The 21,037-nt window shown below is 40.6% G+C and overlaps 1 protein-coding gene and 1 long non-coding RNA gene across 2 annotated transcripts in view; both read right to left on the reverse strand.

The window, feature by feature from the left end:
* The window catches only part of LOC138950931 (ependymin-related protein 1-like), a 44,215-nt gene extending 38,506 nt beyond the window's left edge, over positions 1–5,709 (reverse strand). Inside the window, exon 1 of the mRNA XM_070322649.1 lies at positions 5,460–5,709. Coding sequence (XP_070178750.1) covers positions 5,460–5,612 — 153 coding nt within the window. The 5' untranslated portion in view covers positions 5,613–5,709. The remainder of the gene's footprint in view (positions 1–5,459) is intronic.
* Positions 1–21,037, reverse strand: part of LOC138950937 (uncharacterized) — a 160,050-nt gene that overhangs the window by 107,816 nt on the left and 31,197 nt on the right. The window lies entirely within an intron of this gene.

Here is a 21,037-nt window from a genome sequence, read left to right on the forward strand (position 1 = left end):
TATGTGTGTGTGTGTGTTTTTGTGTGTGTGTTTGTGTGTGTGTGTGTGTTTGTGAGTGTGTGTGTTTGTGTGTGTGTGTTTGTGTGTGTGTGTGTGTGTTTTCGATGTTATGTGTGTGTTCGATGGTGTGTGTGTGTTCGACGGTGTGTGTGTGTGTGTGTGTGTGTGTGTGTGTGTGTGTGTGTGTGTGTGTGTGTGTGTGTGTGTTCGACGTTATGTGTGTGTTCGACGGTGTGTGTGTGTGTGTGTGTGTGTGTATGTGTGTGTGTGTGTGTGTGTGTGTACCCACTCCCCACACTATGATGAGCTGACTATATTTGCGCCTTGATATTTATTCATGTTCTTACGTTTTATGCTGTTTATTGTGATTCACCACACCCGAGTTTATCGTAATTGAGATAATAAAGTGTTCTATGTCTATGTATTATGTCTAATACACATGCACACACGCACGTAGGCTACAAAACTTCCAATCTTGACTTTGAACTTTATATAAACATACATCCTCTTCACAATTAACGAGGACAAACGTAATTTACAAACACCTAAGTACAACAATTTTTCTGTTTTAAAAATTCGGACACACATTTTCTCAAATAATATGAAATTCGCTGAACTTATCTTCTTTTCACTACACCTTATATCTTGATTCCCAAAAAATGGAGTTCTGCCTTTTTAAATTTACCAGTAACACAAACATTCGCTCTGACCAAACTATTTTTGTCCAGCAGTTTTACCGATACACAATCATTAAAAAAAACACTACAAAAAGAGTTTTAAGTTAACCGACTTCGCTACCACATAAACAACCTTTTTTTTATTGTCCCCAACATTCTGGTCAACGAAATCATTATTATAGACAGTCATTCTATTTAAGGACAATTATCACAGCTTTCGTTCAACCAGTTAAAAACAACAATTATAGTAAAAGCTACAGCGCGATCAACGTTTGCCCATTTACGAACTCGCGATGAGATTTGTTTCTTCTGGTCACCAAGCCTACCGTTTACAAACGCATGCGCACTAATTGGGATTCCCCCAATTTTCTCGACCTTGACCTCAGAACTCTCGAAGCCACTACTTCGGCGTTCAATTTAGCTCGTGCATACCGAGTAGCTGGCAACTTTGCTTTCGAAGTTCCCACTTCCAATGTCAAGGGCCTCTCGCTTGACATAATTATACGACGATATCGCATCTCAAGGGTCCTTACCCATCCAAAAGAAACCTCCAGCGCATACTACAATTGCAGGACATTCCGTTTTTAAAGGCAGCTCATTGGGAAATTATCTCAGACACAATATCGAAGACGTGAAATGCGTCAATCGAGCAACTGTCGTAACTTGGCTACAATGAGACGGTCTCCTACCTTGCACCATAGACACGGACTGTGACATTCTTGTTTAATTTAGGTGAAATGCTTAAAACAGAGTGACTCAAAAGCGACAGTTCGAACAGTTACTGACCGAAAAAAACGTGCTCGAGTCATTCGGCGAAGGTAGCGAGCTTTCAAACCAGCACGACTGAATAACTCAGAATGCCTTTTTTCATCATGCCTCTATTCTACACGAGTAACATAGTGCAGTGGTAACGGTTCCGGACTCTCGTTCATTTGCTCCGGGTTCAAGTTCCGCCGGGAGCTATATATTTTTTATTAATCTTTTCCTTTTTAAGCCTCCGCAATTGCATTCCGGCTGCAAAAACCGGGTTTTGCCTCTGTGTTAATTTTATTCATTTGCAAAAGAAACCTTCCTATGCTTTGAAAAAATCATATCATGTCTTGACTTTCAACTGTACGCGCGTGTGTATATGTGTGTGTACGGTGAGTATGTGTGTGTGTGTGTGTGTGTGTGTGTGTGTATGTGTGTGTGTGGGTGTGTGTGTGTGTGTGGTGTCACTTGTGTCATCATAGTTTCAGTGTGTGTATGAGTGTAGATTGAGAGAGAATGAGAGAAAGTGAGAGAGAGTGAGTGTGTGTGGTTATTTGTTTGTGACTGTGTGCGTGCGTGTATGGGTGCGTGTGTGTGTGTATATGTGTGCGCGCGAGCGCGCGCGTGTGTGTGTGTGGTGTGTGTGTGTGTTTATGTGTGCCGTCAGTGTCACTTGTGTCATAGTGTCAGTATGTGCATGAGTGTACGTTTGTCTGTGTGTGCGTGTCGTAAGAGAGAGAGAGAGAGAGAGAGAGAGAGAGAGAGCGACACTTCTTTGGCAATTTTGGACCAGACAGCGTCTTTATGTTTAACAGTTAGACTGTTCTGAAATTTGGACAGAATAACCGTTCTTTCGTAAAACACTTCTGTCAAGAGTACAGCAATTTCACCATCTGAAAAAGGCGCAGAACGCCCCTCTGTGTCTACTTTCTTTTTGAGCGGCACACGTGCCTTGCCATTTTCGTTGACTGCCATGTTGATAGAAACGTGCGCATGCGTATTAGTAGGGATTCCCCCAATTTCCCCGACCTTGACCTTAATACTCTCGCTGTCACTACTTTGGCGTTCAAGTCAGTTCATGCATTGTGAACAGTTAGAAAGTTGACTTCGGGAGTTCCCACTTCGAAAAGAGGCCTCTACTTCCAGTGTTTCTTACTTCTAGTTCATGCATACGGGCCCAGGTGTCCGCTCACGCCGGGGCCGTACATTGCAGGGACTGCTGTAATATCAACTTGGCAACTTCTATTGTATACCATATTTATACGAGGAGAAAGTCAAATCAATTACATGTATTTATCCTACATACGTGAGAGAGACACTCGTGAGATAATAATCGTTTAAATCACACGTGTGTATACAGTATCATGTAAATGAGGTCATGTCAAGCAAGTCTGGCAGGGACCTGTTTTTCCACTGCTTATGATACCAAAGTCCCCGAGACAAACGTCATTATAGAAAAATAAATTGCGCTTGCTAATTACCCTCGAGGAATTTTTAGAACTTAACACGTCACGCCACACTTTCAGAGTGACGTTTCTTTACTTTGACGTAATAGATTGCACGAGGCTTTAGAAGAGATCAAGGTTCTAAAACAAGCATCTTCAGTTTAGCTGCCTCAAATGCAGGGCATTTTCAGTAAAATACACGTAAGTACATGCAGTATGTAGGATAAACAGAATACTACATGGCTTGCTGTGTCGTACCCGATTTACACTCATTGCTTTTTCAACAAAAAAACCTCGTGTAAATCTGGTATGACACAGCAAGCCATGTAGTATTCTCTATCTACACATTATGTTGTTTAGGTGGCTGGGGTATTTCGTGTACTACGCTAATCCTACTGATGCAAGTGTCAATCGCATGAGCTGTCCAAAAACGGGAGGTTTTGTGTACATTTTTTGGGGTACGCGTACCATGACAAAAAGCGCAGCAATTCAGCAATGACACAGTGGATTGCTTTGATTCGTTTAAAACTTTGAGAAAGTTATGTCTACATATTAGACGTAATCAGAGTAAAATTTTGGATTGTTACAGGTATTTGTTCAGATGTTGTACAATGCTCCGGAAAGATTTTAGAAACCGTCATAGGAATCAGGATTCTTAATAATAATAATAATAATGGACATTTATTAATCGCCCCTTCTCACAAGAGCTCACGGCGATTTACATATTAATTTCTGCCGTGTGAGATGGAATTTTTTACACAATACATCACGCATTCACATCGGCCAGTAAATCTCAAGCCATTACGGCGAATATTTACTTTTTACGGCCTGTTATTCCAAGTCACACGGGTATTTGGTGGACAATTTTTATCTATGCCTATACAATTTTGCCAGGAAAGACCCTTTTGTCAATCGTGGGATCTTTAACGTGCACACCCCAATGTAGTGTACACGAAGGGACCTCGGTTTTTCGTCTCATCCGAAAGACTAGCACTTGAACCCACCACCTAGGTTAGGAAAGGGGGGAGAAAATAGCGGCCTGACCCAGGGTCGAACACGCAACCTCTCGATTCCGAACGCAAGTGCGTTACCACTCGGCCACCCAGTCCCCAGTCTTCACTTGCGTCCGAAAATTTCATGACATTGAGAAAACGACAATGGGACATTAGTTCCCCTCAACCAAACTCCAATGGGATATAGTCGAAGGCAAGAAACGAAAGACCTGGTATCGAACATTTTGGCGGGAATATTTTTTTTTACATGGTTACCTCCCTTAAAATTCTCAAAGACTTGGGAATCGCTAGCTGTCTAGGAAACGCTTATTAATGCTAGTGTCAAAAACTCGTATGTGAAGACGAATCAAAAGAATGATCTGCAACACCTCGTAAAGGATCGTTCAAGGCTTATGCTGGTCAGAATAATGCAGATACGAGGTTGATGGGAACTTGTGCATTACTTCTTTATCATGCTTGCCTGCCAGATGGCGGGTTTTAATGATGCTGATGTTATGGTAATAGATACTGTTTTCCGAACCAACCAAAACCATTTGTGTTTCAAACCATGCACTTTTGGTACCAGAATATATACTGTGGTTTAACAAAAATAAAGTTGTTGCAGTTTAAGTCTTTCCCTCTGCCTCTCTCTCACTTTCTCTCTCTCTATTTCCATCTGTTTTTCTCTCAGTGTCTGTCTGTTTTTCTGTCTCTTGTCTGTTTCTGTCTCTCGATCCCTCTCTCTCCGTGTTTTTCCCTCTCTCTGTGTCTCTTGTCTGTTTCTCTCTGTGTGTCTCTCTCTCCTTCTCTCCCTCCCCTTTTCTCTCTCTCTCTCTCTTTCTCTCTCTCCCTCTCACACACTCTGCTTTTGAGAAAACTCACACTCCATTGCCTTGAAAAGAAACAACATTACTCATCAAGTCCTTTTTTAGCAAACGACAATAAGTGATGTGTGCAAATACATTTTCTCTCTCGCTTTTCAACATTACAATATGGTGTTCCACAAGAATCTCTTCTTTGTCGAATTCTGTGTTTTTTTACATTTAGTCAAGTTTTGACTAAATGTTTTAACATAGAGGGGGAATCGAGACGAGGGTCGTGGTGTATGTGTGTGTTTGTGTGTGTGTGTGTGTGTGTGTGTGTGTGTGTAGAGCGATTCAGAGTAAACTACTGGACCGATCTTTATGAAATTTTACATGAGAGTTCCTGGGTATGATATCCCCAGACGTTTTTTTTCATTTTTTTCGATAAATGTCTTTGATGACGTCATATCCGGCTTTTTGTAAAAGTTGAGGTGGCACTGTCACACCTTCATTTTTCAATCAAATTGATTGAAATTTTGGCCAAGCAATCTTCGACGAAGGCCGGACTTCGGTATTATATTTCAGCATGGAGGCTTAAAAATTAATTAATAAATTTGGTCATTAAAAATCTGAAAATTGTAATTAAATTAATTTTTTTATAAAACGATCCAAAAGTACTTTTATTTTATTCTTCATCATGTTCTGATTCCAAAAACATATAAATATGTTATATTCGGATTAAAAACAAGTTCTGAAAATTAAAAATTATTCTGCTAGGTCATGGTTGTTTACCTCAACGCGGCCAGGCTTATGGCGATAGACGAAACCACTGACGGAAGCCTGCACTCCCTGCCACTGGTCCGGCGTGCAACATGCCTCTCCGTTTACTTCACACACGATCCCCACAAGCGCCACAACAGCCAACAAAATGAATTTCATCTCCATCTTTCCTTATATCACGTATACCTGTGTCAGCGCTACACTTAATGGTATCGCTAGGCCGAGTTTTTACCACTCTAGTGCCCCATGTGACCGGTCCGACTAAATCGCGCGCGACCGTGCGCCTCGCGCGCGCCCTCGCCCGACCACGATTTTCGGTATTCATCTAATATTTTTGTGTTTCTAGCATATATGTTGTATGTTCTTCTGATAAAACAAGTACTTGATCCAAAAAAATATCAAAAAAGGAAAATACTGACAAATGAAATGGTGCTGCTTTGAAATCATTCAAGTCAGACAGGGTCGGGTTGTTCTATTAAGATGTACACCATTGTACATTATTGTTCCTTTTTATGGATTAAAACTTCACACAACGTCAGGGCGTGTTATAAAGTTACTGAAATTAGAGAGAGAGAGAGAGAGAGAGAGAGAGAGAGAGAGAGAGAGAGAGAGAGAGAGAGAGAGAGAGAGAGAGTTTTAATTTAACAACAAAAAATCTAGCCTAGTTTCCGTCTCCGACAATTAAGCTAGGGCGGTGAAAACCATTCCCCACAAAATTGCTTGACTTTTAATTATATAAATTCATTTATGTGAAATGTGGTTAAAAATAATTTTAAACACGAGTTTAAAAATGAGTTTAAAATGAGTTTAAAAATGAGTTTAAAATGAGTTTTAAATGAGTTAACAATAAGTTAAAATAAGTCTTGTGTAAACCCACCGTTTTGACGAAATAAATTCAGAGCAAAGTTTGTTCACTCACTACGTAACCGCAGCCGAAGTTTACACGAGTACGATAGCTGTTCTAAGATGAACAATAACAACATTATTTTTCATTTTTATGAATTGAAACTTGACACAACGTCAGGGCATGCCATAAAGTTACTCAGTGAAAATATGAAAATGTAAAATCGGGGTCGCGCGCGATTTAGGCGAACCCCATGTGACTGGTCTGACTAAAGACTACGCGACCACACGCGACCGTGCGCGACCTCCAACTGAAGCATATACAGAAAATATTTGTGTTGTTTTAGCATTTTTAAAGTATGTTCTCACCAAGTTTTAAGTCATAAAAGTCACAAATAAGAGAGTTATGATGCATTTTCGAAGAGCTATCAAGCAAAGTGAAGCATCGGAATTCTGCGTCCGACCATGTTCGCACTGTTTTTAGAATCGCACACGAGTCATTCTCCAAAGCTGGTGAATTCTTAGGTCGGTCACTTAAAACGAAATTTTTACAGAAGCAAATGTGGTTAGACCTTTCCCCCTGTTTATGTGGATACAGATATGTTTGAAGAAGCACCCACAGCAAAATGAATGAACATATTTGTATTTTGATATTAAATATAGTGTAATAATGTCAGTAAATCAACAAAAATGGCGTCAGAAAAATGGGAACAAGCTCGGTACATATATTGGAAGCTACGGGTCCATTGCCACGATAAATTTATTATGCGTGATTTGTCACTTTGTGAAACGATAAAGGTTCATTCCTGTGCAATTGTTGTTATTTTCTTTGTGTTTGAGACCCCCAAAAATGAAGTTGAAAACAGCCTTACGTACGCATCGAATGTTGTCACGCTCACTTAGATTTTTCCGACCTCTGTAACCAAATGAATTTCTTTATAATTACTAAATGTTTTACGATCAAGTCAACAAGTGCACCTTGAAGATGCAGAAAATGCATTCATTCAACCGTGAGGACACACTTTGGACGAATTTGATGTCTCAGAGAGTGTTTTGTGTCACACGTGATGGCTTCGTAACGGCCGTTTTCATTATAAGCTAGCATCAATTCAACTGAATGAAAGCATACATTTTCATGTTTGCACCTTTGTTAATCACCCAGCCATACAGATGCGTGACGTTTTTTTCACAATTTGTCGTGTATAATGACGTAATTCATGAAAAAAGAAGGTGTAGTTGACATTTTGGACGGCTGCGTTCGTAACGCCCTCTCAGTGCTACCGGCGAGATGCAGACCCCGATTGCTTGAACTCCTGGGAATCTCACATGACAAGGTTGGTATTATTTTGTCGCTCATTCATTTATAAGCATGTTTGTAAAAAAAAAATCAAATTAAAATCACGCAAGTGTGAATTCCATGAAGTTCTTCAGCCCCACCGGGTTTCGCTTGTCAGTCCTGTAATCTCATGAAGTGAGCGTAACGGCATCTTCGGAATCTTGCGATTTAAAATAAAACCTTTTCTTAAAACAAAGGTGTATGCTCACCTAGATTGCTCACTTATGACATTGTATTGCATTCTCAAAAGCGAATAATTATTATGAATTTGATACTTTATCCAGTGACCAAGTTTTGTGCGCACCAGTGTCAACAATTAGACGTGTTGTGAATGATGTCTCCGGTAGAAGGCTAATTATCCCCCGGACAATTCCCCCTTGTACATCTGCCCTCTGAACAATTGCCCCTATGACAATTGCCCCCCAGACAAATGCCCCAAACCATGGGCGGACAGTTGCCCCCCCCCCCCCCCCCCCCCGACAACTGCCCCCCGAATACCCCCTCCCTCACCAGAATCGTGTGTGTTTGTGTTTGTGTTTGTGTGCGTATGTGTGTGTGTGTACGTGCGTGCGTGCGTATGAGTGTATGTGTGTGCGTCTGTGTTTGTTTCTGTGTGTGTTTTTCTGTGTGTGTTTTTCTGTGTGTGTGAGTGTGTGTAAGTGCGTGCGCGTGTGAGTACGTGCGTGCGTGCGTGTTTGTGTGTGTGTGTGTGTGTGTGTGTTTAAGTGTGCGTGTGTGTGTGTTTCTGTGTTTGTGTTTTTCTGTGTGTGCGTGCGTGCCAGTGTGCGTGCGTGCGTGTGTGCGTGTATGTGTGTGTGTGTGTGTGTGTGTGTGTGTGTGTGTGCGTGTGCATCAAACGTTCTTAAAGGAATGGTGCATATAAAACTTAAAGCGTTCATTGTAGAAATAATTATAATCATGATAGCAAGAGAAGTGTAAAGCGGTCATGCATAGCTAACAAATAAAACACATATAGAATTGCAAGTTAATCTATATATATATACGACTTCTGTCTGTCTGTCTGTCTGTCTGTCTGTCTGTCTGTCTGTCTGTGTGTGTGTGTGTGTGTGCGCGATGCACGGCCAAAGTTCTCAGCGCGCAGCGCTGAACCGATTTTGGTTCCACCTCAGCAACCCGGGCCCCCATACCGACACACCAAAGCCGCTAGACCACATCACAACGCCAAAGTTCTCGGTGGATCTTTTTCAAATTTGGACACCGTATTCAGCTACACCCCGGACACAATATCATCGATGAGATATTTTAACACGTGCTCTCAGCGCGCAGCGCTGAACCGATTTTGGTTTTTCTGTTCATTTCACCATTCCCAGTAACTCTTCCTTATCTTCTCCAGTGTTTTGCGTTTATCTCCCTTCCTTCGTGTGGCTTCAATCCATATTCCCGTTTCAGTCTACGTTACTATTTTTAGAATGTCACTGCGCTGTCCAGAACGCTTCCCTTGCACCCGTAAGTTGTTCTTACTGTCAAAGTGAAAAGGTCGAATCAATTTATAGCCACGCAAAAAATACACTGTCACCTATCTCTATATATTTATAGATATAGATATACATATATATATACGGCTTCTTTGTGTGTGTGTGTGTGTGTTTGTGTGTGTGTGTAAGCAACACCTGTGGATTATAGAGTTCTGTTTGTGATGGGGTCTAGCGGCTTTTGTCTGTCTGTATGTTCTGGCATTTGAGAAGCCACAACAGATAATATAGGGCTAAGAAATAAGCTCTAAAATTCTCAATCCCATTTGACAGGACTTCGCCTTCAAAGGTGATTGTGGTGAACCGCCACGCTGTCTGTCTCTGTCTCGCGATTCACCCCGGCGAAGCCGGGTATTCCTCTAGTTTGTTTATATATTTGGACAGTAATAATACAATCCAAAGATTGATACTATAAATTTTATATTGCAGGTATTGGACAGAAAGCCTGGTGAGGTGCACTTTGTTTCCATGAGTGGCAGATAAAACACATATGGACAGCACTTGCAGTATTAGTTGCCTTTTGCTTTAAGCTTTATTGTTGTATATCCGGCACATTATGTTGTCAGTTGTTCTTTCGGATTTTTCAAAGTATGGTGTTTGTTTTTGCATGATCTGAATATTGTTGATCACAATAAAATTGATATAATTATACATTTTCTGGTGTTTTTTTTAAATTATATGTGTGATTGTCAAATAGGTATTCAACACCTCGTCAAATTCAAGGTTGTTACAACGTTTTCACATTTACGCAGGATCTCTCTCTCTCTCTCTCTCTCTTTCTTATTCCCTTTTTTCTGTCCACAAACCTTTTCTGTCACCAATATAAATGTGTGTACATGTATATTGTATGTATGTGCCAAGGTATATTTGAAAAAAAATAAAAATTTAAATTAAAAAAAAAATTAATTATAAAAAAATTATTAAAAAATTATTATTTTTTTATATTTGTTTTTATTTCTTTCTTTTTAAACAACTCCTTATACATGCTTGTCAAGCTATAATTAGTACAACATATAATCATTCAATATCACTGCATTATTAACAAATTTGTGTCACGATGATGCGCACGTAATGAGACGGGTATACCCCCCTATCAGATACCTGTATTTTGTAAGGAAACGTATTTCTTGCTTTTTCGTTTCTTACAAACTGTCATTCTGATAACAAAGAACCTTTGAATCAATAATTCAACTCAAATTAGTCAAGTTTTATTTTTGGGCCTTATCATCCCACTTTTGTTAACCAGTTCTGGAGAATGACTCACCCCCGACCTCTAACTAAAGCATGTATGTTTAAATATCGAGTATCTTCACAACATTGTCTGACTTTGTACCAACTTTTACATTATAGGAATAAGAAATAAGGTAGTTAGGGATGCATGTTCGAAGAGCTATCGAGAGAAAAAGAAAGCCTCGGATTGTTGCCTTCGAAAATGCATCATAACTCCCTTATTTTTTTATATCTATAACTTAAAAGTTGGTTCAAAGTTAGACAATGCTGTAAAGATACTAAATATTAAAAAACAATTACATGTACATGCTTTGGTTTGAGGTCGCGCGTGCGGGTTAACAATGCGAACAAGGTCGTCGGACGCAGAATTCCGATGCTTTCACTTTCGCTCGATAGCTCTTCGAAAATGCATCATAACTCCCATATTTTAGATTTCTATGAATTAAAACTTGGTACAAAGTCAGATAATGTTGTGAAGATACTACATAGAGAAAAATATTACGTGAACATGCTTTTATTGGAGGTCGCGCACGGTCGCGCGTGGTCGCATGTTGTCTAGTAGTCTTTATAGACAGACCCCATGTGACCATTTGACCAATCAGGGCTCGTATTCTTGAAAAAGCTGCAACTCATATACAGGCCTGTAAAACCACTTCCGCTCGATAAGTCCGCTAAGTGTTATTCATGAACCTCCGGAAAAGACTTACCCGGGTGTCTCCGAGCTGTAAAGTTAGAGGACCCATCCCCCTCCTCTAAAACCGTCAATTTTGAATAAATCTTGTTAAAATATTGTTTGTAGATTTATGTCCCTCATGGACACACATTGGTGTCATTTAAGCACCAATGCATTGCGGACAAATATACTGTTCAAAAAAAGAAACGCATAGCTTGTAATATTTGGTTAATTTAGTTATATGGCTACAAGGATATCCACCAAACTGCAGAAAATGTTTATCTGGTCGTCGACCTTTCGTCCATTGCCACAAGTGAGCTCTGCACGTGACGCATGCGTTATCAGTGGCTACAATGTCAAAATTGCTCATTTGGCATGACCACTCGTCATGCTTCAGTGTAATCTCGTGAAACTCGGGGAATATTGAGCTCTCACCATGTCTTCCAAAACCCATAAAAGCGGATTGTTCGCCACAAAGAAATCAGACGACAATTCAGCGACGAAAGATGGCCCGATTGAGCAGAGAAGACCGCCAAATTGCATTGGGTCGTTTACAAGCAGGCCAAAGTCAAAGTGCAATCGCCAGGCACTTCCACGTGTCCCAGAGCACCATCAGTAGACTGTGGGTCAGGTTTCAAGCCACTGGCTCCGTTGCTGACTTGCCACGAGCGGGAAGACCAAGGGCGACAACTGCTGCTCACGACCGCTTCATACGGCTCCGCCACCTCCGGAATCGTTTCCTGTCGGCCTCATCTTCTGTCCAGGCTCTCCCCGGGCCACACCGATTATCGGATCAGACCGTGCGGAACCGCCTGCATGAAGCTGGTTTGAGAGCTCGCAGACCTCACAGAGGAGCTGTCCTCACCCGCCGCCATCGCCAGAACCGAGTGCAGTGGGGCAACCAGCACCTTCGCTGGACCGTCCGGAATCACTGGAGACACGTGTGGTTCAGCGACGAGTCCTACTTCCTGCTCCAGCGACATGATGGTCGGAGGAGGGTCTACCGGAGAGTAAACGAACGTTACGCGCCCAACTGTGTGGATGAGGCACCCGTTCATGGTGGTGGAGGCGTCATGGTGTGGGGGGCGATCAATACCGCTGGAAGGAGCACCCTGGTGCACGTCCAAGGGCGCATAACTGCCCAGCGATACGTGCAGGAAATTCTGCGCCCACACGCCCTTCCTCTTCTGGCTGACCAGGATGCCATATTCCAGCAGGACAACGCTCGCCCGCACACAGCACGACTCACCACCCAGTTCCTCACCGACCACCATGTCCAGGTGCTTCCCTGGCCATCCATGTCGCCAGACATGAACCCGATAGAACACCTCTGGGGTGAATTGGACAGACGTGTGCGCAGGCGAGAAGAAGCGCCGGCAAATCACCGCGATCTATTGCAGGCACTTCAGGAGGAGTGGGACACCATCCCACAGCAAGATATCCAGCATCTGATCCAGTCCATGCCCAGAAGGTGCCGGGCAGTTGTTGCTGCTCAAGGCAGTCACACCCCCTACTGACTTGACAGCCTCGGCACCCAATCGTATTGATTGACTGATTGATTTGAAGATGCAAATGAACTGTGTGTGCATTCAACTGTGTCCATACCAAATTTCAAACAAATAATCTAAATATTGGATTTTCTGTTAATTTTTTCGAAAAATAAAACAAATTTGGCAAGTAGCAACTATGCGTTTCTTTTTTTGAACAGTATACGAGATACCGCTCGCGAAAGATTTCAACCGATGCTCGATCATACCGGCTTGTGGTGAAAGCGTGCTAGCGTCTTCTTTAATGCATTACAGTGTCCGATTATTTTCTCTCGTTCGCCTGATGCGTGATTGAGTCGAGTTCAAATCTATATCTGCCCGTAATTTTTTTTTACTCTTTGGCATTTGTTTATTTTTGTTTATTTTCTTCATGTGCAAAAGAGTACGTTATGATAGCAAAATTGATTTTAAAAAAATTTTTAGGCTGGAATGGTTTTTTTTTAAATCTTTGGTTAACATGATATTAGTTTATTGATAAAGTTTGTTAACTTAAACATGTACACATTTGATTAAAAAAATTAAATAAATAACCATGAAGAAAGATGCTTCCCGCTTAAAAAAACAAAGGTGAGAGAGAGAAAAAAACACCTAAAATACGGTAGCAGCCACCTGCATGCAACTGAGATTAAAAACAAAAAAAATAAAAAAATAAATAAAAAGGTCTCCCCGTGTTTTTATTTCATTCAGTTTGTTTGAGTAGTTGCTATTGACTTTGAAACTGACACGCTGGCTAAAAAGCTGCAACATTGTGTCCTTCAAAGTCAAACTGTCGTTTAACTACCGCCCAGTATTTATTTTTACTGCCCAGTAATTATTTATTTTTCCTCGGTATTCATGTGTGTCTAGCGGAAGGTCGGCAGCTACCAGTTGGTTATTTTTAGAATTGAAGATTCCCGATGCTTGCTCTTCTCGGCGCACGCGTTACCGGCGTTTTCGCCGGCGTGTCAGTTTCAAAGTCAATAGCAACAACCCAAACAAACTGAATGAAATAAAAACACGGGGAGATTTTATTTTTATTTTTTTTATAAACCTCAGTTGCATGCAGGTGTACATGGTATAGTACCTAGTAAACGCCCACCCCCCAGTTTCGACCAGTGGACTAGTAGACAAGGAAAATAAATAAAGATTATTCAGTCTGCTGTTATTGTTGTTTTTCAATTGTTTCCTTTCCTTAGATATGCTTCGGGGATTGGACAGAAAAAGGTTTCTGGAGTGGCTAGAGAATCGCAATACATTTTTGACTGGGAGAAAAAAGAAGAAACGAAAGCTTCATCTTTGGTTTAAACATACGTTTATTTCAACAAATGTTACAATCATGACATGTATACAAAAGACACAGGTAACAGCAACAAGCTAGAAGCTTATAGTGGTGTTCCTGCATGGATATTATAACGTAAGGCGGTAACGGCTGAACAATTTGTCTAAATAAACCAAATTGGAAATCCAAAGCATCAACATTATAATCATCCTCATCTCATTAATCATCCAAAATTATCATAACATAATAAACGTTGCATAATCATTATAAAGAAAGACAGTAAGAGGAAGGAAGGAGGGGAAGAAAAGGGATAAAAAGAAGAGGGATGGGTGGGAGTTGTGCAGAAATTAAAGTTGTTGTCCGGCTTGTGGAGCATTGATTCTGGTTTGCCCAAAGCTGCCTGAACGTTCAATAAACGAGTGTACTCTGGAAAAAATGTTCCTGTTCAAATCTAGAGAATATATACTGTCTGTCTCCATTTAGAAGGTGGGGGAGGTGAATACTGTGGTTAGGGAGGGTATGTATGGTTTCTTGACGTGCTTCGCCATAATTTGGACAATCTAATAGGAAGTGTTTTACGGTTTCGGACAGAAATCCGCAGTCACAAGATGCATCTTTAGCAACGTGTCGTCTCACTAGATCGTTATTAAGATCACTTATATATAGCCTGAGCTTACAGTGAATTGTTTGTGATATGCGATCTCCAGAATACCAATAACACGGCGGACTTAAATCGTTTTTTGACAAAAAGTACTAAGTTTTATGTAGTCTGGTAAAGAATTCCAGAGTTGTGTTGTAGATGGGAGAAATGAGTTTTTGTATAATTCAGTGTTAAACGATGGAACTTTCCTATCTAAAGGTCTGCGCTGGCGATATGGATTATTAGTTGATATTCATAGTGGCAATATCGCAAGTAAGTAGTTTGGCACCTTACGGTGTACAATCTTGTGAAATAATATCAATTTTTGACGTTTACGCCTCTCTTAAAGTGAAATAAAGCTTGACTCGTCGTACAGTTGTTGATGGCTTGTACCGCGGACTGCTCCAACAATGGTCTTCATCTTCAAAGCTTCATCTTTGGCGGGAAGTGATGTCTGAAGAGGTTGATTTTGTGTGTTAGTGTTAGTGTTAGTGTTAGTGTGTGTGTGTGTGTGTGTGTGTGTGTGTGTGTGTGTGTGTGTGTGTGGAGTTTTGTGCAATAACGCATCCTTTGAATACTTCTATGACAAATGACCAAAATATCGTTTTTCTAGCTAAGGACCCGCTCCTGCCAAGGGTATAGTACCTAGTAAACGCCCACCCCCCACTTTTGGGCAAAACTGGTACATAGGGTGGGTGGTTTACGGTAATATCATGTTAACCATCAATTTAAAAAAAAACTCATTCTCGCCTAAAATTAATTTTTTAAATCAATTTTGATATTACAACGTACTCTTTTGCACACGAAGAAAATAAACAAAAACAAACAAAATTAATGACAAAGAGTAAAACAAAAAAAAAGTAAGGCCTGATGGCGATTCGAACTCGACTCAATCGCGCATCAGGCGAATTCGATAACCGTTCGGCTACAGAATCAGACACCAAATTCTCGCCACTGTAATGCATTAAACAAGACGCAAGCACGCTTTTGCAACACGCCGTTATGATCGAGCATCGGTTGAAATCTTTCGCGAGCAGAAGCTCGTATTTGACCGCAATGCATCGGTGCTTAAATGACACCAATGTGTGTCCACGAGGGACATAAATCTACGAACAATATTTGAACAAGATTTATTCGAACTTGACGGTTTTAATGGACAGTGTTGGTGAAGTTACTGACAGGTAGCGACTTTACAGGAGGGGGAGGGGTCCTCTAACTTTACAGCTCGGAGACAACCCGGTAAGGACTTACCGGTGTTTCATAAATAACACTTAGCAGTTGGCGGACTTATTGAGTTTTACAGGCCAGTATATGAGTTGCAGCTTTTTCAAGAATAAATCTTGTTCAAATATTGTTTGTAGAGAGGAGCAAGCATGAGGAATCTCCTATTCTAAAAATAACCAATTCTGGTAGCTGCCGACCTTCCGCCAGACACACATGAATACCGGGGAAAAATAAATAATTACTGGGCAGTAAAAATAAATACTGGGCGGTAGTTAAACGACAGTTTGACTTTGAAGGACACAATGTTGCAGCTTTTTAGCCAGCGTGTCAGTTTCAAAGTCAATAGCAACTACCAAAACAAACTGAATGAAATAAAAATACGGGGAGACCCTTTTTATTCATTTTTTATTTTTTTGTTTTTAATCTCAGTTGCATGCAGGTGGCTGCTACTGCATTTTAGGTGGTTTTTTCTCTCTCTCACCTTAGGTTTTTTTAAGCGGGAAGCATCCTTCTTCATGGTTATTTATTTAATTTTTTTAATCAAATGTTTACATGTTTAAGTTAACAAACTGTATCAATAAACTAATATCATGTTAACCAAAGATTTAAAAAAAAAACCATTCCAGCCTAAAAAAGATTTTTTAAATCAATTTTGCTATTATAACGTACTCTTTTGCACATGAAGAAAATAAACAAAAATAAACAAATTAATGCCAAAGAGTAAAAAAATAAAAAAATTACGGGCAGATGGAGATTTGAACTCGACTCAATCACGCATCAGGCGAACGAGAGAACCGTTCGACCACGGAATCAGTTGATGTTAATCGGACACTGTAATGCATTAAAGAAGACGCTAGCTCGCTTTCACAACAAGCCGGTATGATCGAGCATCGGTTGAAATCTTTCGCGAGCGGTATCTCGTATTTGTCCGCAATGCATTGGTGCTTAAATGACACCAATGTGTGTCCATGAGGGACATAAATCTACAAACAATATTTTAACAAGATTTATTCAAAATTGACGGTTTTAGAGGAGGGGGATGGGTCCTCTAACTTTACAGCTCGGAGACACCCGGGTAAGTCTTTACCGGAGGTTCATGAATAACACTTAGCGGACTTATCGAGCGGAAGTGGTTTTACAGGCCGGTATATGAGAAAGCTGCAACATTGTGTCCTTTAAAGTCAAACTGTCGTTTAACTACCGCCCGGTATTTATTTTTACTGCCCAGTAATTATTTATTTTCGCCCGGTATTAATGTGTGTCTGGCGGAAGGTCGGCAGCTACCAGAATTGGTTATTTTTAGAATAGGAGATTCCTCATGCTTGCTCCGGTCTATGTCTCTACAAACAATATTTGAACAAGATTTATTCTTGAAAAAGCTGCAACTCATCTACTGGCCTGTAAAACTCAATAAGTCCGCCAACTGATAAGTGTTATTTATGAAACACCGGTAAGTCCTTACCGGGTTGTCTCCGAGCTGTAAAGTCGCTACCTGTCAGTAACTTCACCAACACTGTCCATTAAAACCGTCAAGTTCGAATAAATCTTGTTCAAATATTGTTCGTAGATTTATGTCCCTCATGGACACACATTGGTGTCATTTAAGCACCGATGCATTGCGGTCAAATACGAGCTTCTGCTCGCGAAAGATTTCAAGCTCGATCATAACGGCGTGTTGCGAAAGCGTGCTTGCGTCTTGTTTAATGCATTACAGTGGCGAGAATTTGGTGTCTGATTCCGTAGCCGAACGGTTATCGAATTCGCCTGATGCGCGATTGAGTCGAGTTCATAACGGCGTGGGGATCATGCCAATACGTCCCAGTACCATTGTGTCCCAATACCATTGCGTCCCCAAAAAATGCCGTCTCATTGCGTCCCATTAAGCAATCCCATTGGGTCCCAATACCAATGGGTCCCAGTGCCATTGCGTCCCGTACCATTGCGTCCCAACAAAATTGCGTGTCGATAGGTCCCAAGAAAATTGCATCTCGATACGTCCCATAAAGGAATCCCATTACGTCCCCGTACCATTACGTCCCAAGACAATTGTTACTTGAGCAATGCTTGAACGCTGCGGTGGGCAGTGTGTGTGGGTGTGGGGGGGTGTGTGTGGGGGGGTGAATGGGGAGGTGAGGTGGGCACAGTGAGGTGTGGGCCGCGGAAGGGGGGACCCGCGGAAGGGGGGATGGGGTACGTGATCAACGTGGTCAGACTAGGGGAGAGAAGGGATGGGTGGGTGTGAACAGTGATTAAGGATGGAGAAGAGATAAATAAATAAATAAATAGACATACACACAATCTGAGATATTTCGTTGGTCAGACAATTTTTAATTCATTATATTTTATAATCTGATGAAAGATGACAGGTCCCTTTTTTTAGCAAGACCTTTAATTCAAGAGTCAAAATTTATTTTGATTTTAAGTGACACGTAGAAGATAACATATTGTAACAAATATTATGACCCCTTTTTTTCCTTCATGATTTTTCATAAAGAAGAAATGTACTGTCTGATTGTGCAGTTTCCAATAATTATTCTGTGTTTGTCAATTATTGTTCTCCAGACACAGAGAGAGAGAGAGAGAGAGAGAGAGAGAGAGAGAGAGAGAGAGAGAGAGAGAGTTTATTCAATAGGCCATAGCCCCTTATGAAGGGGTGTGAACAAACGGTTCACATTGCATATAAATTAAACTCAACAGGTGCACACAAAAAAGGTACAACATAATAATCGCACAACACATACATTACACGGCATTTAACTAGGAGGTTACAACATCTCTTAATTTAAAGGCTTTATACAAATACAGGGATACATTTCGGACAACAGTTTCTTGAGGTGATGCTAAAAGCAAGCTGAGTCGGAAAATGCTTGGGTTCTTATAATATTTAAATGGGATCAAATTTTCTCTTAATTTGTTATAGTATGGACAACACAAAACAAAATGGACTTCATCTTCTTGGTTTTGTTTACAAAGAGGACACATCAAATCATCGGCATTATGTTTTCTATATCGGTAAGCATGCACTGCAATTTCTGAAATGCCGAATCGAAACCTGGTCATAATAAACTTTAAATGCCTATCCATATTCGACAAAAGATAGGGTTTAATGTCATGTACAGTACAAAATGTCCGATAAACAGCAAATCTATCACTATTTTGTATATGATAATCCCACTCTTGCCATCTGCAATCGACCAACCTTTCCCTAAAAACACGCAAAAAATATTTTTCATTAACAACGCCCTGATTCCACCACACAAAACCAAAACCGTACTCATACAATTTACAACGGACACCTGAGGCCCAGTTCGTTTTACCACTTTCATCCATTTTATACAACATTTCATAGGATTTACGAGGAAGTCTGTGCGCCTCCATCTTTAACAATTTCAACCAGTAGCTAATGCATCTTAAAATAGAATTCAAATATATCGGATATCTGTTTGTCTCGCCATATACAAGATCATTAGGTGTTCGCATTCGAACTCCTAAGAACTTCTTCAGTGCAAATAAATGGACTTTTTCACACTGCAGAGCAGCCTTATCCAGTCCCCATATCTCAGCACCATACTGTACTTGGTTGTACTTGGGAATCAAACAACTTCAAAAAAACATTCAAACTATTATTATTAAGCACAGATAATCTTTGTATGATACACATCAGAGCATTTTTGGCCCGGCTTGAGAGATCGCAACAGGCAGCAGTAAAACTAAGTCGAGTTGAAAACAATATTCCTAAATACTTATACACGTTTACAACAGGTAATATATCACCCCCATATGTCCATCTTTCCCTTGCACTCAAATATCCACCCTTCCTAAACACAATAATGTTACTTTTACTCATGTTTACCTTTAAATGAAGAGAAGACACTGTCCTGCGTAAATTATTTAACTGAGTCTGTAGACCCACAACTGTCTCTGATAACAACAATAAATCATCAGCAAGCAAAATAATAAACAATTCCAAATAATCATCAATAAATGTGGCACCATGTCTTCCATTCTCATGGTAGAAAGAGCCAATAAGCACCATTGTACTTCCTATGTCTTGAATGAACAGCTTTGTGTTGCATGACCTTGGATGACCTTCACCTTGGGTCAAGGTCACATTGTATTTTGGTAGGAAAAATGTCTAAAGCAGTTCTTAGTGTATGATGTCATTACTAGGTTTAGTTATTTGACCTTGACCCTGAAGGTCAAGGTCATGTAAAGGTCAAGGTCAAGCATGTGAGTCGTATGGGCTTTGCCCTTCTTGTTTTTGTTTTGTTTTAATAAACTGAGAGAGTAAGAAAAAGACAAAAAGAGAGACAGAGCTAGAAATACAGAGAGACAGACAGAGAGACGGACCGACCGACAGAATTAGTGCGAGATAGAGATAGAGAGACACACAAACAGGGACAGACAGACAGAGACCGACATTTTGAGAAGAATGAAGAGAAAACCAGCAGTATTATATGCATAGTCTTAAGCTGTGTTTCCATATCGCGACGCGATGGCAGCACGATAGTTGCGGCGAGGTGGCGGCAGCGTCAAAACCGATCGCAACAGTAATATCAAAGAACGCATGTTTCCATATGTGCGACGCGACGGATGCTTCATCTGGGGATTTAATCAAGTTTGAGTGAATCTTTCTTGAAGGTTTTTCTTTGTATTCATAAATTATGAGTAATCTAAGCTTAATTAGTTTGGACAACATTTTGGATGAAATTATTGCTGCTGCAGGAACATTGAATTGGCAAGTCTGTAACAGTAATCGTCTCTCTGACCCCCCCCCTTGCTTGCTGAAAAATAAAATTAACTCTCTTCCCGTCCTCTGTCACATCCTCTGATTCTTTTGCTGTATCTTTTCCTCTTTTTTTGGTAAAAATTGTATCTTGTCTGTCTTACATTTATAACAAGGGGATAAGCGATTCTCTGACCTTGACATAACGTGAAATAATAATTCCTATCTAGATGTACATATTTATAACCACATTTAATATAAGCTTAGCTTATTGTGTGGTTACAAATGTTTATATCGCATATATATGCAAGTTATCCAAAGAATGAAATTGTTTTGAGACCTATAGCACCGTTAGTTTGTCAGAACAGGAGGTGGTCCATATCAGGCAGTTGTCCATGTTAGGCTATTTTCCCTTACGACCAGGGTGTGCTTATTGCGTGTCTTATGAGAAACAGACCGCGTGCAGAAACACACACACACTATGATGTGTTGTCGTATTATTTTTGCTTTGGTCAATCGTAGGACCCTATTCTGAGGTCTCAATATTTTCCCACGGTCTTCCCAACGCATGCGATGTCACTTTCCATTGAGCGTTTTTGCCACCATTTGGCAAGGAGTTA

This window comes from Littorina saxatilis, linkage group LG16 (genome assembly GCF_037325665.1).
Source record: "Littorina saxatilis isolate snail1 linkage group LG16, US_GU_Lsax_2.0, whole genome shotgun sequence".
Classification (NCBI taxonomy): domain Eukaryota; kingdom Metazoa; phylum Mollusca; class Gastropoda; order Littorinimorpha; family Littorinidae; genus Littorina; species Littorina saxatilis.